This window comes from Phaethon aethereus, assembly GCF_964289735.1.
Source record: "Phaethon aethereus genome assembly, chromosome: 1".
In the NCBI taxonomy this organism is placed as follows: Eukaryota; Metazoa; Chordata; class Aves; order Phaethontiformes; family Phaethontidae; genus Phaethon; species Phaethon aethereus.
This window is the reverse complement of record NC_138575.1, coordinates 202,734,355-202,754,501: the sequence shown is the minus strand read 5'-3', so window position 1 is coordinate 202,754,501 and position 20,147 is coordinate 202,734,355. Positions and strand designations below refer to the sequence as shown.

The window sequence follows — 20,147 nt, the reverse complement described above, 5'->3', positions numbered from 1 at the left end:
TTCCCCATGAACTTACCTTCCTTCTTCACAGTTTTTAGTAGCTGTTTTTACATTTTTATTCTCAAAATAATTTTTCACCAGTATTATTATGGTTTCAAAAATAATTTAGAGGTTACTATCCTTTCTATCCTGTGTCTTTCAGCATGACTACAGCTTTCTGAAGGGGTTTTTCTTATGATATATTTGAGACTTTATATTAGCTTTTTTAATAACAGAAACTTTTTTTTTTATTTAAAGAAACATCACTAGTAGAAGATCAGTTCCTTCCCAATAACATTGCTTTACTTATTATTATTGACCACCTCCTTCATATAATTGTGTTGTGTTGCTAGTGGAAGCTAACTAAGGTAAGCAAAATCAGTTCAGTAACTATGTTTAGATACTGCTTTGGAAAAGAGTCGCTTTGTTGACAATATGTTAAGATTACTTTAGTTTCAAGATCTTTACCTATATTTGTGTGCATGGTTGTTTTAAACAGCTTGAAAAATCCAAACACTCTGCATGACAAAAAAGTAAGCCCTACTCAAGCCCAACTGAATCTCTTCTCAACAGAACAGCAATAGACTCAAAATTCAGCTCTTCCTGATGAAAGATCAGACTTTGCAGCACAGAACAGGTAACTGTGGGAAAAGCCAAAAGGGCACAAACAAATGATTCTCAGCTAGAAGTCTGAATGGGCAGGAGGAGGAGAAATCTGTCTTTACCTACAAGTATCAAATAACTGTCGAACCTATGAGTGCAATTCCTGAAAGGCCAAAGAGAAAACCATTTAAAATATTATTTTCATAACCACTGTACAGTAGGCCAGCAACATTCAGAAAATAACAGCAATTGAAGAGACAACCTAAAAAAAAGAAAAATCATTATTTTGAACACTGTGCTTTTAAGATTGTTCTTTTGATTGTTCTGAAAGCAACAGTATTCTCAAAAGAAAGCAGGATAAAGGATAGTTGTTATGATCATATCACTTTGTTTTTGTCAGTCTTTGCTATTTATTATTGATATCACCTCTTACTGTCTTTAATTTACATGTTAATATATATTTCATGTTCATAAGGGACAGTAACAAAGGTGACACAATTTTATAGGAAATTCAAATATACAGTCTCGCTTGTCACATCTACAAAACTCGCAGTGTGTGTATGTAGAAATTGGAAAAAAAATACATACACCCACAAGTCTCCAGGCTTCACCTATCACTGCATACTGGAGCCGATTCAGAACAAACCCCTCAATTTCTCTGTTTAGTTTGACAGGAGATTGACCAATCTTCTTCATCAGGGCATATGTTCTCTCTGTAGTAGCAGGATCTGTTTCTGGATGAGGAACAAGTTCAACCAACGGCACAAAGTAAGGTGGATTTACCTCAAGAAGAAACACAAAAGAAGAACGTCAACTATTAACAGATTAACAGAACAAGTTAATACAAAGCATCTTTATAGCTTGTTACTAGCATGGATATTTTCCAGTGAACACAGTAAGCCTGATCTTCAGATCCTGAAAGACCCCAATAAAAGCTGGTGTATTAATTCAAATTAAGAAAAGAATTAATCTTGCATTAAATCTAACTCTGTTTAACCCCAGCAAAGTTCATGAAGCTACACTAAAGACAACAGCACTCAAACAGTACTAGAAGACTTTATACTGACGTGAGTAACTGATGTTTTCTCAATATTCAGGCTGTTTGTTGTTGTAAGACATATGGTCAACACCTGTCTTTCAACATGAAGCAAGGCATTTCCTTTTAGATATTCAGGAACTTTGTAACAAAATTATTGCTAAACACCACCTGTAAGATGCAACACTTAATAGATAAGCTGCTACTGGCCCAAGCCTGTAAATATATGCTAAACACTGTAACAGATATCACATAAAACATACTTCGAAAAAGTTGCAGAACAGGTTACCTTCAAACACTGTACCTACTTTAAAAATAATTTAAAACATCACCTCTCCCTGACTCTTCTCAAACGTAATTTCTCATCAAGTCAAGACCTTTGTGTAATGTATTTTTGAAGTAATAAACAAAAAATTCTGAAGAACATCCTAGAACCACCTAAAAGTTCTTCAGGTCATAGTGTTACAGGCAGTAACACTGCCTGTGTCCTCTTTCCAAAAGCAGCAGTCCTTCAGCCATATTCTTAAGGTGTTAAACTCGGCTCTTGGTCTAGTTTCCAGGCAATAGAAGGATCTAACATATCATAAATTACTACCAGAAATAAAGTTGACATTTAAAGGATGGTAATTAAGTATTGATTCTTTCACCATGCTCCCTTATAGCCAACTGCTCTTAACTGTGCTCATGTAAATGCAAGTCCAGCAGTTAGTCACAGCAACATGCAAGTGGTCTTTCCTCTCTGCATGTTCTTTCTTTTCAGTACTTACATGGTTCCCTTTACTGCAGGGTCTGACCAACGCATAACCTGATGTAGGTTACATCTGCTCTAACTCCTGATGTAACACACTCCATTTCTTTTGAAGTGCCTTGTGTTCCAACATAACCTTTCTAACATCCAGCTCTTTGGCAGTGCCACCACCAATGCAGAGAACAGCATGGACACCATCGCAGGTGTGGTGCCAGGCAATTTAGCACGACCCAAAACACTGCAAGCACCAAGAAGTTCTCTGAAGGCTTTTCTAACCCTTAAGTATATCACAAGTTCCAGTCAGGCAGAGGATGAGTTAATTGTTGAGAGAGGCTGAAGCTATTACAAATTTCTTCCAAGATTAGTGTTGACAGTCATCTTGCTGAAATATTCTATTTCATGAACTTGGCATGGGGAGTATACAGTGTGTTCATGAGCACACTGAGGAGACTTAGGAAGACAATTTTTTAGGAGTGAGATGCTGGTAAAAATGAAAAGAGGTACAACATGGGTGAAATTGGGGGTGGGGGAAGGTTTCTAGAAATGAGAAGGGGAATGCAATGCCTTTCTTCAGGGAGCAGAAAAGCTTACCTTACCCAGCCTAACAAAATGAAAGCTAAGAAAGGATATGACAAAGTAAACAGAGAAAGGATTAAGCTACACAAAAGCTGTCGTCAAACATCAAATTAATTTTAATGGACTGTTAATAGGATTGGAACAAAAATTAGAAGACACAAACAACTTCCAACAGGAGTATAGAAGTTAAAAAAAATAGTCTAAGAGATAGAGCTTAACACATTTTTAAGGTGATTTGATTACATGGTTTCCTGTACAGCAAGGGACTTCACTCAATGGCACAGTTTCCTCTAGCTCCATATTTCTAGCTGTGTGACCTAGCAGGCACATACAATACGTGAGAAATGGACCGCTCTGCAGAAGAGCTCTACCAACTCACTGCCTGAAACTGCTTGCAGAAAACAGCTGTTCCTACAAGTATTGCATGCATTTCTATCACACAGATGTGCTATGGGATTTCATCTATTTTTTCTAATTACTGAACCTATTGCTATGTTAAGCAAAGGGATTTGCTTAGAAGGAGCTCATTCTGTCCTTTGGGCATTTTATTTCATTTCTCCTCAACAGGCTCACCTGTGCCAGAGGCTTTACAACTTTAGCTTTTAATTTTTCTTGTATAACAAATTCCACACTTCTCGTTTCCACAGTGTCTTCTGCAGCCACCATTCCCCACGTCCTGCTGTTGCGTTCAAGACATTAGTAAGCCCATAGTTAAAACAAAAAACACTAAAAGCCAACAACTACTACAAAGCAAGCATGTTTCCTGATATAACAGATGCAGAAAGGCCCCTGGAAGAGTACACCAGCTCACAGTTTCTCCAGTACACTCCCCTTTCAGTGAAGCAGAGATCAAAACATTACCAAGAAAATAGTCTCAGTTGAATTGCAAAGCCATTTCAGAACAATTAGACATTTTAAGGCACTCCAGAGTATTTGCTTTGGAAAATGCATATATCCTTACAACAGCAACCTAGAAAATGCTTATGCAAGGACTAGCTACCTTTCCAGATCTGATAAAACCTGGTTTCAGAAGTGGCTCCTATAAAGACTGCAGCTCAGACTAAACAAGTCAACTGGAACAGACCAACTTGGGAAAACAGTAAGAAAGAGTAATGTAAAATCAAAGACTGACAAACAGTCAGAGAATAGGCAGAAGCCCAGGAATTGGTTAAAAAACCCCAATCATAGCTATAGTTACTTAATACAGAAGTCTAGAAGAGACATTGTCTCTTCTCTTGCACTACAGAAAGTTACAACCCTGGAAATAAGAGATAAGGAACTATTGAACTTTAGACTGGAGAAAGGCTAAGCATAGGCACAGATACATACTTTGGACTTTCTTTTAATTAAAATGGGATGAAAACTAATTATACAGAAAGGAACCAATCCTTTTGTTCCTTTAATTCCCAGTCACCCCAAGGCACAATGGTGGTGGTGGAGGGATGTCAGAAAGGGACTGACCAAACGCTTTGACACTGTAGCATTAGGCTACAGGTAGCTGTAGAGACATTACAGTAAAGTAGTGCTGTATTTTTGCATTCACACTGCCACTCTTGAGCATGGCCAGGGAACTGACATTTACTTTCCATCTGAGGGATGCCCTGAAGAGAGAACATGTAGTTACCAAATTGCAGATAGCAGAGCAGTACCTTTCTCCAGATATTGCAAACTTGCTAACAACAGTCGTCTTAACTGACCTGTCCAACACCAGACTAACAAATGCATTAGCTATTGAGTAGTAGTAAACAGAAGCAGTAAGAATCCCAGTGATCAAGACAAAATGCTCTTCCATGCTGAGAAGAGATGTCATAAACTGCTGTCTGGCAGCTCCACATAGAACTCTATAGAGGTTCACAGGTGCCCTTCAGCATTTTGAGGTTCCGCTGCCACCTCTAGTCATGCCATTTCTGCATCACTGTCCTGTCGCAGCATGCAAATTCAGCTCCAAGTACAATTTGTTCCATTTCATCCATTTGCTTTTCCTCTTCACGTATACAGCTTCTGCATCAGAAGTCTGAAGAAACCAGAGTCAAAAGCTTCCGTCTTTCATCAACATTAGCTGACAAGCACATGCAGCTCACTGTTTGGAACCCTACTGTTACCCCACAGCAGCTGCAAAAGGATACTAGAAAAGACTAATGATGCCACAAGAAGAAAGTAGGAAATTTTATAGGTTTGTCTTCAAAACACAGAATTCCTACATTTTGAGAGCCAGTAAAGAGTAACACACAACAATATGAGCACAACAGCTTACACAGAATGTATCTTGAGCCAACAGTATGAAACACGCATACATCCTCTCAATTTAGTAGATGCTGCTGCTCACAAAATGACCAAACTAAAGCTTTTATGATGTCAGGCCCCTGCACACTAATGATGGCACAGAAGCATTCCAAATATCCTTCTGTATCTCTCAGTCTCCAGGTAAGAGTTTGGGGTGCAGTTTAGTCAAACTACCACTACTACAAAAACCAAACACACCATTATACTTACAGGGTGTGACACAATACACTGCTTAACGTGTTTAAGGCCAGTGAACAATTTGTTGGGTAAGAGACAAGACGTCGAACTGCTCAAGATAACATCGTCACCAACAATAAGATCTAACTGACTGAAAATCTTCTTTTTCAGTTCCAGGTTCTCCGGAGTACATTCCTGGAATAAAAACAAAAAATAAGTATTAAAAGTCTTCTAGTTCAATAGTATTTATCCATGTGTTTCAGACTTCACTGATCCCGCCTTGACACTTAGGAACTCAGCATAAATCACTGTTTTAATCAGCCTAGATATACCAGTGAGCTGTAACACAAAGATACCTTCCCACATATAAAGAAATGGAAAGCCCAAGAGTTTCTCTATAGCAGGAAGATGGACCATGACACATCACAGGAGTTTTAACACAAAACAAATGATCTGCTTTGTTTAAAATACAGATGTTTACTCATGCGTAGAGATAGAGATAAAGATAACAGTATGGATGAATAAGATCTGGTCTCCATTTTTTAAAGAGAATCTCACACGACAGAAGTCAGTATTCGCTCTCAGACAAAATGGAAATGAAGAGGTGTATCTCAAAAGAAGACAAACTTACTATCTCCAGAACTATGGAGGGAGATTTCAAGGTTCAGTTCTGAAACCTGCACTGAAATACCTCTTGGTGACCCTCACACTTAAAAAGCTGAAATATCTCCATCCATTTCAACTCTGAGAAAGATTTCTGAAGTAGAACGCACACTATCAGAACTTCTCCCAAAGCTATTGAGTGTGTTTAGCTCTGTAGTATTGTGTGAAATTTCACATGTATGAGCCAACAGCTACAATTCACAGCCACTAGAATTTCAAAGTCAGCCTCAGGAGCTGCCTGAAGGAGAGCATGCAGAAGTCCACCAGTCTGGGAGCAATGAGGACATGGGAGAATAGCTACAGTGGATCCCACGATCAACAGTAAAGACTTCAACCTACAAGAAGAAAACAGGGGAACAAAGACAGCTTGTTTTCTGGGGTTTTTTTTGGAAGGATTTAAAAAAATCCAAACAGGATCCCAAACTTGCAAAAGCTCAGCTTTCCCTTTAAAATACACAGACAATGCCTGCTCTTTCCCAACTCTAACCTTCTCCCACCTGTCAGTAGTTCATTCTGTCCTTCCTGCTATGCTGAACTGCACATGAGGGTAGGGAAAAAGGCTATACATTTAATATAATCAAAAATTTACGTTTAATACCTGCAGCTCCAGACAGACTCGGTGGCAGGAATGCCCAGGGACAGTTTTTAACCCAATAAATAGGTTAAAAGTAATTTGAAGTCTTAAAAAATAAGCACGTTGCGTGAAACAGTACTAAAAGTTCCACAATGCGGAAGAGATAAACGGGGTCCTTTAAAAACTTCAGATAGAGCCCAAAGTAATAGATGGCCTTATCAAAACAAAATGATACTCTGCTTATAATTCCAGGATCCCTGCTTGTTAGTTAAGTTTAAATAGCTTCTTTTAGTAAAGCCAGAGATGAAGAGAACTCTGCAGATACTGTTCAAGCTAATAAAAGAGTTGCTCTGAATAGGTTTATTGTGAACTTGAAACTCTAAGCCTTCTCTCACATCAGATGATAATCAAAAAGGCAAACTCAAATCTGCTGGAAACTCAAGCCTGCCACGGTTACGTAAGGTTTCTGAATGGGTCATTTGCTTGAAGTTTCTCGTATAGTGTCACAATTGTATTCAGATTGTTGGACCACAGCAATAAAGTTTCTGTCCTCATCAAGCATGCAATTATTTTCTCAGAGACATCAATTCCCTGAAGAACAGGGGGAAAATTAAGCTCTAAACAATCCATTAAACAGCAACCTCACTTGCTGTCAGTTATAGAGCCTGGAGAGGTCTGAAGCTATTCTGTTTACCCTGAGAAAGAGAAGATCAAACAGTGAGCAGATAAGATACGGTTTTAAAGCTACTCCAGTCTTTCTCAAAAAATCAGTGCAAAAAGGTTAGCATACACCTCTACGCATTTTAAGTGATACTGTATATTTCTGTGCCCTTTTTGTAGAGAAGATCACACTTCTCATTTGTAGTGAACAATATACCTTTATTCCAAGGCCTGAGCACCTGAACAAGGTTGCTACTAATCTGACTCCCAATTTAAACTTTATTACACATCTTTTTTAACAGCCTGATCAGAACATGACAGTTGTTAATTTTTAAAATCCACCTCCTGGAAAAGTTGTATTGAATTAAAGGCTTAAAGGTAAAAGGGATTACACCATTCAAATACATGTTCAGAGAACACACAGCAGCTACTTGACCAGCCTATGGACTCTTAAAAACTACACAAAGATAAACACATACTAGACTCTCTCCCTAACAGACAACACTGACACCCAGAAAAGGTGATTGAGGTCTAGTTGCCCCTAATTAAAAAGTTGCACTCATATGACACAACCCTTTGAATGCCAGTACATGGAAAGCTAGGGAGTTTTATCTGTTTAAATTCAGTGTCTTTGTAGTTTTGTACAGGCCTTTCCCACCATGCTATTCGCCATCTGTGCTCTCCCACACATCCATGCTCATCTATGCACACAACTTCATTTACCTATATTTAAAAGCTGGCATCTACCCAGATTCTTCCTATCCCTTCTTAGATATGCCAGGGTAGCAACTCACCTCTACCACCTTCTAGGAAAACACTCTCCAAAACACCATCTTGCAAAATACCTTCCCCTTACACTAGCAATGGGAATTGCTGTCAAGACTGTGGATTTATTAGCACAGGGAGGTGAAAGAAACAAAGCGTAGCCTGAAGTAAACACAGTGCAATACCACTGCAAGACAGTGGTATGGTCCTAAAATAAGTAGTATTGTCCTATACAAGCATGGCAGTATAAGATAAAAGCCAAAGATTTAAACTGGCATGGAGAAGGTCAAAGATTAGCAACCATTCAGCCACAAGCAAGCCACTTTCTGTAAGAGCATCTGGAGATACTGTCACAGGGAGCAGCATAGAGCCCTCTCAATAGCAAGTACGGAGTCTGATGGTAGTCACCAAGCATAAGGAATTGCCGAGTAAAGAAGTTTGAAAGCCACTGCCGCACAATGATGAGTTCCCACCTCCTGACTAGATTCTGGCTGCTGTGTATTCAAAACATAATCAAGAAAACATTTCTTCCCTGGTAACCTTAATATGAAGATTTATGATAATGTAAATTCCTGAAAGTGAAGGTAGATCAATCTTGAGCTCTCCTAGACCCCTCTTCATTCCAGGACTGTATCCCATTCCATGGGATTTTTCCAAGCAGATTGGGCCTGAATAGGCCAAAATTGTCTCCCCTGAAGTCCAGGGCTGTGATCCCACTTTTTATCTTACTTCTCTCAGGATCCTCAACTCTACCATCTCATAGTCACTGTAGCCAAGGCTTCCCCCCAACCTTCACATCTCCAACCAGTTCTTCCTTGTTGTAAGTCTAAGGTCCAGCACAGCATGTCCCCTCTTCTGCTCCTCAACCACCTGTGTCAGGAAGTTATCATGAATGCATTCCAGAATGCTCCTGAATTGTTTGTGCTCTCTTGTGTAGTCACTCCAGCAGATATTGATGTGGTTGAAGCCCTGCCATGAAGACAAGGCCCTGCAAATGTGAGGCTTCTTCCAGCTGTCTGAAGAAGGCCTTTTCTTCCTGATCAGATGGTCTGTAGCAGACATCTACCACAATGTCTTCTACAGGTGGTCCTGTTAATCCTCACCCATAAGCTCTCAACTGGCTCCTCATTCAAACGAAGGCATGTACATGCTAGCTCACAGCATGTACTAGATACCCTAGACAGCTATTCCTCTCCTACCTTTGTCTTGCATCATCTAGTCCCCAAAAGCTGTACTTCACTACCATTCTGCAGCTGCTACAGCAAGGGGGCCCTGTAACCTTGCCCTAACCAGAACTGAGGTAGAAAGTTATTTTCAAGAGTTCCGTGACTTCCCTCTTCCCAGTAAATTCAATAGGGCTTCAAGTAGCAGGTAAACTGTTTAGAAGCCATAACCACTTTGATTGCTGCAAGGATGCTCTTCATCTTCTGCAGTTAAGTGAGGATCTCCAAACATGCCACAAACCCTGGCTCTGTTCCTTTATTTATATACATATAATTTACAGCATTTAAGTGGTCTCAGCTTTTCAGTGCTGCAATTTAGCTGACGATTTTGAAGCACTTCCGTAGAATGGGTCCCAGAGGCAAGTGACAGCAATCCTCTCCTCTTGTAGAATGACTATGTAGCAGCAGCTTTCAGAGCGCTGAACTATCTCACAAGCTGGACCCAGACTGTCAGCACTCCTGCAACAGGAACCACATTATGTCCAGGTTTTCATGGAAATATGAAAATCTTCACAGGATTAAGAGACAAGGAGTTCTGAATTTCAGAAAAGCAGCTTTTCTGCAAGTTTTTATGCCTAATCCATTTATACAAATACTTTCATTATCTTCTATAGTTATAATCCACTAGAAAAATAACTTCCCAGAAAAGACTTCAGGCATAATTGTTTTCTCTTCAATCTACCAAGTCACTTTAGAATGTTATATTTCTAAAAAAAAACCTGATTAACATAAACCTGTATAAATACAGGGACGTGTGTATTTTAAACAGCATTCAGGTTATTTGTATAAAGACAGACATTAAAAATACCTGAAAGGAGACTTGGAAATTTAATTAAATGAAACATGTATTTCAAAGCACTCTTACTATAGCTAGCAACTGTACAGTCAAATACAACAATTCCATATAACTTTTACCACATCTAAATAAATAATTATAATGATGGAAAGATTCTTGTAAAAACCTAGTTGACTTCAGAAAGAAAAAGTATATATGCTAAAATAATCTTTCTGCAAATTAAACCCTGCAACTTCACAACCAATTCTGTACCCCCCAATACTACTGGCAAAGTTGAGGTTACTGAAGTTATTAAAGCAAGACTGCTTCTATTTGCTCCACTTATGGATACATATGGACTGCTGCGTTTGTGTCACTATCACAATTTTGTAGAATCCATATCAAGGTCAAATTATATTTTAAGCAAAATAGCGTTTAAAATGCTCAGTACTATCATTAATATTTCAGTGCTAATTATTATTATTTCTATTTAGGCTTTTGTATTGACATGCTAGTTTGATCTTCTCCTGCAGGGTTTCGGTCTGTATCTCTTCTGGAAAACTGGAGATGCACCTTCTATTACAGAAACTGGAGCTTATTTCTTTTGTATTCCATGTCAGACACTGATGTGCATTCTAATTGGTAAAAAGAGAGTCATGCACATGAATCTGGTGAACTATACCAGCAGCAATTAAAAAATGTGACATTTTGACCGCAGAGTTTGGGAGTTCAGCTACTGAAACAAGCAGAGAAATAAAACAGTATTTTTCATATCAGAACAAATTATTACATCAGAATATCAATTTTGCTTCCAGTATTACTCTTAACTGTTATGATTTTTCAGGACATGGTTTAGGGGACATGGTGGTGCTGGACTAATGGTTGGACTTGATGATCTTGAAGGTCCCTTCCAACCTTAGTGATTCTGTGATTTAGCCCAATCACCTGAAATTTTTAATGCTTAAGCTACCAAACCTATTTCACAAAATTGAAAATTATTACATATTTCAAATGCAAATACTTGACTGCAAGTATTTTTGATTTTTCCATCATGCTCCTCCCCAAAATGGCAAAGTAGTTTTAGATGCTTATTCTGAAACACTTTAAAGATGACGATATACCAGTATAGCAGGATATTGATTAAGACAAGATGCTAAATAAAAATGCGTCATTTCAAACTGCAAAAATGGGCGGGGGGGGAGCATATTTACTTCAGCCTCCTTTTAGAAAGTGTTATTACTCTCATCTGAGGGTAAAGGCAGGACAGCAGCTGGGCAGCAGTCACATGCTCTTGCTCACCACTGTACGGCTTTGGGATGCAGCGCAGAAACGAGACATGCAGAGACAGCTGTTACTGACAGAGGCCCCAGGCTACTGCTCACCTTTCAGTGTGGTGTCAGCATTTTGATCAGTTAAAATGAGGAAGATTAAAAGAAAACAAAACAAAAACAACCAACAGCACAGATTCTGATAATTGACATGATTACGTTGGAGGATAAGTAGAACTCGAGCCTCCAGTAACCAGGGTCACGAGGAAAGCGCAGGAAGCAACCTGGCTGTGCACCACAGCAGGGAGGTGAGTGAGTGGGACTTGATCCTGAAACACTTGGAGGTGATACAGTGTTCTGGTTTCAGCTGGGATAGAGTTCATTTTCTTCATAGAAGCTATTATGAGGCTACCTTTTGGATTTGGGATTAAAATAATGTTGATAACATACTGAAGTTTTCAAGGACTGTCTGGCTTCTCGTGCTGGCCTACCAGTGAGAAGGCTGGGGGTGGCACACGAAGTTGGGAGGGTACACAGCCAGGACAGCTGACTCCAGTTGACCAAAGGGATATTCCATACCATACAATGTCATGCTCATCATATAAAGCTGGGGGAAGAAGGAAAGGGGGGAACATTTGGAGTTGCGGTGTTTGTCTTCAACCATTACGCATGATGGAGCCCTGCTTTCCTGGAGATGGCTGAACCCCTGCCTGCCCATGGGGAGTGGTGAATGAATTCCTTGTTTTGCTTTGCTTGCATGCATGGCTTTTGCTTTACCTATTAAACTGCCTTTATCTCAACCCATGAGCTTTCTCACTTTTACACTTCTGATTCTCTCCCCCATCCCACGGCGGGTAGCAAGTGAGCAGCTGTGTGGTGCTTAGTTGCCGACTGGGGTTAAACCATGACTTGCAGGAACCCAAACTATATGGGATACACACAAGGAAACTGAAGCTCATCAGGTTGTTTGCCCCCTTCCCCCCTGCAGATATTCATTACATCTACCTCGGTACACAACTTCCTCCAAATACCAGATAATTAACAAAAATATGCTTGGCAACAAAAAACTCTTCAGATGTAAAACAACTTTAGTTAGCCCAAAACATGCCGAACAACCTTGGCAACCAAGACTTTATTTTGAACCTGAACAAGAACTAGTATCCTGTAAGCCAAGGGTAAGAAAGCAGAATAAGGACAGCAGCTCCTTTAACTGAAAAACATACTGTCAATTTGTTAATGATGGGGCCACACTATCACCATTTAACACAATTATTAAAAAAAAATAAAACAGAAAGACATGGTCACATATGCTTATATCCTGGGGCTTCAACTACCCACTTTCTATAAGGGTAGATATGCACGGAAGTAAAATGCTTAACACAGGGGAGGAGAAGGAATCACATCACGTGAGGATTTTAAGAACATGTTAACCCATTTCTGACAGGCAGTTATCTACGTATGACTGATCATGCCTTGGGGCACGGGTTGGACTAAGTAACCTCTGAAATCCCTTCCAGCCTGAATTTGGATAACTCTGTAGTTTGCAGGGCAGTGAAGGTAAAGATGAATCTTCTGATAAAGGTGGGGTCCTCTCATACACTGTTCTGCTGAGGAGCACAGGACTAGAATAGGGGGGCCCGTACAAGTAAAACTCTGATTCATAGGGTTTGAACTTGTTTAAATTTCCATTCAAAATATAGTTATAAAAATGTCTGACAGCAAATCTACAAATGCCTTTTACAACAGTGTTAAGCTCATATTCAGAAAACCTTTAATAGAATTCAAAACTATCAGCTAAAGGACAGTAGATGACTAAGCTTATTTCAGAGCAGTTTTAAAACCATCAGTTAAAACATCAGTACTTTCAGACTAATCTGATTTTTAAAAAAATAATTTAGGGCTATAACTCACTTCAAATCTAAAGAAGTGATAAGCTCAAGACAACTAAGAAGATAAGAGCTCATACCAGTGTGAAATCTGATGCTTCTTAAATCACTAGCTCTTGAGTGACATGAAAGACTGTCTATCACATGATACTGCTGCAAGTAAATAACACTTCAGTGAGGTGAAATCCAGCATTTAGATGGAAACATTTTGTACTTTCCTACAGTTCAGAAACTGGAGCAATAAAAATATCAAGTTACTGCCATTTTATACTGCTCAGAATGACTGAATTACAAATGTCTATTCAACCTTTAGTAGAAAATGCAAAACAGGTTTTCATAACTACATTTTCTAAAATCAGAGTCAAACTTGCAGGTTTGGGGGTTTTGCTGTTTGGTTTTTTTTAAACACACATACAACAAATGAAGACAAGTTCTGCTTCATCTAGTGTCAGTATCATGCTGTGAAGAGATCAATCTTTTTTCATGATGTTCATGTGTCCTACAAAACTTTTGAAAGACAAACAAGCTGATCAGGTTGCTACAGAAGAGTTGAAGGTCTCTTTTGTTCCTTTAGAAAGGGGCAGTAAGATTTCAAACAGGTTGACTGACATACTCCTCCCCACATCCTTTCTCAATGGATCAGATCTTCTCAGTTCTAAAGAATCATAGAATAGTTTGGGATGGAAGGGACCTTCAAAGGTCATCCAGCCCAACCCCCCTGCAATGAGTAGGGACATCTTCAACTAGAGCAGGTTGCTCAGAGCCCCAGCTAACCTGACCTGGAATGTTGCCAGGGATGGGGCATCTACTACCTCTCTGTGCCAGTGGTTCATCACCCTCACTGTGAAAAATTTCTTCCTTAGATCTAGCTGAAATCTACCTTCTTTTCCTTTAAAACTGTTACACCTTGTCCTATTGCAATAGGCCCTGCTAAAAAGTCTGTTCCCATTTTTCTTATAAGCCCCCTTCAAATACTGGAAGGCTGCAATAAAGTTTCCCTGGAGCCTTCTCTTTTTCAGGTTGAACAACCCCAACTCTCTCAGCCTGTCCTCACAGGAGAGGTGTTCCATCCCTGTGATCATTTTTGTGGCCCTCCTCTGGACTCAATCCAACAGCTCCATGTCTTTCCTGTGCTGAGGGCTCCAGAGCCGGACGCAGGATTGCAGGGGGGTGGTTCACCAGAGTGGCGCAGGGGGGCAGAATCACCTCCCTCAACTTGCTGGCCACGCTTCTTTGGATGTAGCCCAGGATATGGTTGGCCGCCTGGGCTGTGAGTGCACGCTGCCAGCTCCTGTCCAGCTTTTCATCCCCCAGTACCCCCAAGTCCTTCTCGGCAGGGCTGCTCTCAGTCCCTTCATCCCTCAGCCTGTATTGCTACTGGAGGTTGCCCCAACCTAGTGCCAGGACCCTGCCCTTGGCATTCTTGAACTTCATGAGGTTCACACGGGCCCATACCTGGAGCTTGTCCAGGTCCCTCTGGATGGCATCCCATCCCTCAGGGGTATCAACTGCACCACACAGCTTGGTGTCATCTGCAAACTTGCTGAGGGTGCCCTTGATCCCACTGTCTATGTCACTGATGAAAATATTAAACAGTACTGGTCCCAATACCTGAGGGACACCATTTGTCACTTCTGTCCAATCTGGACATTGAGCCATTGACCACTGCCCTCTGGATGTGACCATCCAACAGATTCCTCATCCACCCAACAGTCCACCTATCAAATCCCTATCTCTCCAATTTAGAGAGAAGGATGTTGTGGGGAACCATGTCAAAAGCCTTAAAGGAAAAGTCGAGATAGGTATTTCCTTCTACTGTGATCCCATCCACCCTGAAGAAAAGGGTAAGTGACCTAGGATAGACAATGGAAATATGGTACAGCCCTAGAAAGGAGACCAGGGAGCACTGAAAGAAAACCCGAAAAGCAAGATTAACTGCTGGGCAGGATAAAAATTATGGCAATGACCACCTCCTGTAACGGGGACCAAACCCATATTCAAGTCTGCAATGGTAGACAACACCAGTTGTTATATGCACAGGATAGATAAGGAGTGAATATTAGAACGTTTGGAAGGACAAAAGTCCAGCAGCAGCACCACAGCAGTGACACTGGCAAGCTGTTTATCCAAACATTGTCTTTCAGTTCAACTCAAACACTAACTTGATTAAGTATTTTATAGCAAGTCTTTGAGATCAGACTCTTTCAAACCCTAAAATCAGTAAAAGATTTTTCTCAAAACCTCTACAAAGGCAGCAAGTCATGTCACATGCTTAAATCCAGCTCTCTCAGAAGCCAAAACATAGCTTCTGGTGTCTCAGGTCAGTGTTTAAGATCAGTAGGGTAAAACCAGGCCTAAGGTTATATTTACTCAGCTGAGAGCAAACAGACCCATGTTTGTCTATCCAGCACTCAGAGCTGACCAGTGACCAGCCCAGAAGAAGCCAAGTTACCACAATGCTTGCACACTCTGCCTTCCAGCAGCTTTGTATTTACAGAAGTACATCATTAACACAGCTTCCAAACCAGTTTGGTCATCTATCCTACAAGCTCAGGGCAGCTGAAGACCTCTTCTCCCATTGCCATTTACAGGTATTCCCTCATCTCCAGAAGTAAAAGGGTTCTTGAAAGCCATCAGGAAAGTAAAACAAAAGCTAGTGGAAGAAACTGGTACCAGACAGTCAAAGATAACTTTTTATGACAGGAGACACGAGACACCTACACATCAAGGCTCCCAAGCCAATGCTGGTTTCCCATTCAGAGGTACCACCAGGCTTTTTGAAAGCTGTTTTTTAAGCTGGCAACACTGTTTTTCTAAATATGTCTGACTGGAAGAGATGAAAGAGCCAGCAAGATCTAAAAGAGACCACGCTGAAGAACCTTTAGTGTTGTTATCACTAGTTCAAAAGATTTGCAGGTGTAGTGGGGAGCCCCACACCCCACTTTGGAAAGAAGAGATACTGTTCTAAGGCAGAGTTCCTTTAAAACAAAAAAGGATAAATACCTCACACCATGAGGTATAAGTTACAAACTTAATTTCATCCCCTTCCAGTCTGCTTTGCCTCGTGCTACAGCACGACTGATGGGTTCAGAGATGACCTCTCAGCCACCCTCCATGCCCGGCTTGAACCAGCCTGGCCAGGCCTCACAACTCACCAGCACACACGGTAGCTCAAGCATCAAGAGTACAGTCTTACCAATAGTTAGTCATCTTATTCTCCTCCGAGAGCTAGTAAACTTTGTTATTCTGTTAGTAAATTGTTCCAAAGCAAAGCATTTAAAAAGACTTTTTTTTTTTTTTCATTCTACTAGCATTGTGGTAAGAGATCATACAAGTGCTGCACTGATTTCTATTCAGCTTATATTATTTAGGAACTAGACGCACATCCATTCAAATCTGGTTTTAATAGTGAAAGGAGTACTAATAAATTCAGTACCCAATAGTCACATAAGGACAAAAGTCATCATATTTTTATGCGGCAAAGTTAAGAACACAACATTAACAAACATTTACCTCACCCATAATAGTCCCATGCCAGGCACATTAGAGTACAAATGTATCCATTAATTTGTCTTCATGGAGTTTTCAGATAATGGAAGTTATTTCAGAATTAAAGCTTTTAATGATGCAAGAAGCTTGCAGTGTACATTCACCTAGATGATACATGCACTTACTCTTAAGAAGCATAGAAAAGCTCCAAGAAGTGAAACTGGGTGAATATTCAATTTTAGGGCCAAAAACCAGACTGATTTCCTTCTGAAGTTGATGCAAAGCACACTAATTGAGACAAGTTACCTCATAAAAATGCTGAGGAAACAGAATATATAAAATAATATGCATCAAGGCATACCTTGTTTTTAAAAGTTCATGAAATTACTGTTAGGAATTTTCTTCTTAGTCCTTCTAACTATTTCTTGCATCTTTTTCACTTCTCTATCTTCGCTAATATAATTTTAAAAGTTCCACTTTTTTACTACTTCATTCCATTTGTTTTACATTATGTCTCATGAAAACACCACAGAAGGCAACTGTCTGCAGAATTCATTCAAGGAATGCAAACATCAGGGAAATTTTTAAAGCTTGAAGTGGACTTACTCTACAAAGGCCAAATTTGAAAAGAAGTTAAGATTTAACCAATGGAAATCTAGGGTAAAGACATGCAGTTCTCATGGAAGTCTTAAGAAGTTAATCAGTAGATTATATCATTAAGCAAGAAAACAAGAGTCCTCTATATTCAACTAACATAAATGCAACTGATGTTTTGTTTTTTAACTAAAAGTCAGAACACTTGCACTCATAAGTTACGGTTTATTCTGTACTTCCAGCTTTAAAGCTGCCCCAGGCAATGTTTCTGAAGTTTCATACAATTCAGCTAGAAAGTAGTCTGTCCATTGCTGAAATAAGACTGTGAACCTAGAATTAAGATTCTTTTCTACCTATTCCACCCCCTTTCCAAGAGCAAATTAAGGACTAGTTCAAATAATCTGCCCACTTACATTGTGTATTTATTAACACTTTGGATCAAACCAAAATTTGATGCTATGGTTTGAAACTGATGAGCTGATATGAATACCACCAACAGCTTCATATATACGATTTGTTACCCACGGGCATACTGCAGCTACTTCATTTATTTTTTTTTATTTATATGCTTAATGACTACATGTTAAAAGACATCAAAAGTGTTAAGGGAACATAAACTAGTACCAGAAAGCTTGAATTACCCCAGGTAGATTGTTGCTATTCAGAGACTATCAACACAACACCACTATCTTCAACTACGTGAAGGGAACACAGAGAGAAGCCAGCTGCTTCTCAGAGGTTCACAGTTGTCAGACAAGGGGCAAGAGACCAAAATTGCAAGAAGGGGAATTCCAATTAGATATTAGGAAAGAAGTTTAACAATAAGGGTAATCAAATGTTTTAACAAGTTACCTAGAGACCAGAAGTGTTTATCCTTAGAAATATTCAACACAACTGCACAAATACTGAGCAAGCTGATGTATGTTCATGCTGCAGCAGATTGGACCAGATGACTTCCACAGGTCCCTTCCAACTCAAAATTACTTTGATTCTACAACATTTGCCCGATGCCCATTTCCTACATCAGCTGATGGTAGGAGAGATAAATGATGGAGTCTCTGATTTCATCTGAAGTAGCATGCACGACCTTGTTAAAAAAATCTTACTGCTGAAGAGCCTCTGTAAGAAGAACAATAGCATACTAAGATTCAACATGTCTGTAGGAGCAACAAGAGCCAAGAACTCAATCACAGCTGTGCTTAGCTTCAAAATAAGATACTGAAATAACAGCGAGGATACTAAGGAGATGCAAAGTTGGCAGTAAGTAGGATCAGATCCTTACAGGTAGCACACAAAGAAAGGAAAGACACCATATGGACATACCAGGTAGTAAGAAACACTTGAAAGAGCAAAAGAAAACAGGCAGAAACAGGGGAGTCTACTAGAAACAAGAAGGCAACCTTCACAAAGTTGGAGGCAGTACCCAAACGAACATGGCCATGTGGGATTGTTAATTTGTCAAAATAAGACAAAAACAAAGCAAATACCTCTCCTCCACGCAATTTGCAAGAGGAATAATTAAAAAAAATAATGTCCTTCTTTCTTTAAAATGTGCAGAGAAGAATGCATAGGACCAAGAGATGACCAGAGTACAGAAGGATAATCACGTGTAAAACACACACAGAACAGTGATTTCTTTGCAACTGTTATGTTTCTCCTTCTAATCCTTGAAGAAAACTGAAGCCTTAGTCTTGGGGACTTCCAGGGTCTGTCTCAAGTCATAGAACAGAGGAGAGGAGAACCAGACCCAAGCTACTAGGACATGTTTTGATATGGCTTAAACACCCAACACAGTAGCAGTGATATACACCTGCTCACTTGAAACAAAACTGAATGTACACTATTTTGGTACCAAAGAGCAGAAGAGTAGCAAGCATGATGTAACTTTTAGGGGAACTTCAAGAAATATCTCAACAATAAGCCTGTAAGCCTTATGTCTCTATCAAGCAAGTTAAGAGAAAAGGGTAGCACCAAATGAATATTACATAAAGGGGGAAGAATCAAAGCAACTTTTTTCAGAGGGAAGTCCTGATTCACAGACCTAGTAGAATTCTTTAAAGGAAGCAGCAAGCATAGCCACAGGAGTCATGTAGCTGATGCAGTCAATGTGAATGCCCAGAAGTCTTGCAACAACAACAAAAAACCAAAAGCTTCCAAAGAAGTTAACTGATCACATGTGAGATAAAAGGTCCTTTCATGGACAGTAACTGGTAAAGAAACAGTAAGCAGACAGTAGGAAGAACAGTCAGTTCTTACTCAGTGGAAGATGCTGACCAGTGCTGTTTCACAGATACCTGTGCCCTTTGTTATATCCATTCATAAGTGACCTGAAAGTTAGCTCATAAAGGAAGTCGGTCATCATCATTACAACCACAAACATTTGTGGAAGGACTTTACAGGACTGAATGACTAGACAATAAATTTGCAGTTTAAACTCAGTAGAGGTAGGCGATACATATGTGAAAACAATAATATGCACTGACGAGCTCTGAGCTCATTACTGATGAAGGAATAAGATATTGGGGTAACAGTATATAGTTTTGTGGTCTGGAGAAAAGGAAGTGAACACAAAATAGTATACCACTGTAAAAATCTACAGTGCATTCACATCTTGACTCCTGTGTCAGGCTTTGCTCTACCTCCCATTCTCTCTCCCTCCACCTCACCAACCTGGCAGGAAGAAAAGGTCTGGAAATCTGTCCTCTTTTAATTAAATTTATTATTAGAGGTGAGTTGCAGTTAAGCAGACTGTGGGATTTACAGCCTGAAACAGTATATATTATAAAGTCTTGAGTGCAGCACACATACATCTAGGGACAGTTAATGGTACAACACTGGAGTAACACTG

General features: G+C 39.8%; 1 protein-coding gene across 1 annotated transcript in view; it reads right to left on the bottom strand.

Annotated features, from left to right (window-relative positions):
• CRYL1 (crystallin lambda 1) overlaps positions 1–20,147 on the bottom strand; it is a gene marked incomplete at its 3' end in the record, with an annotated part of 62,812 nt that overhangs the window by 26,264 nt on the left and 16,401 nt on the right. Inside the window, exons 4-5 of the mRNA XM_082014102.1 lie at positions 5,436–5,597; positions 1,171–1,365 (exon numbers count right to left, since the gene is read on the bottom strand). Of these exons, the coding sequence (XP_081870228.1) occupies positions 1,171–1,365; positions 5,436–5,597 (357 nt within the window). The remainder of the gene's footprint in view (positions 1–1,170; positions 1,366–5,435; positions 5,598–20,147) is intronic.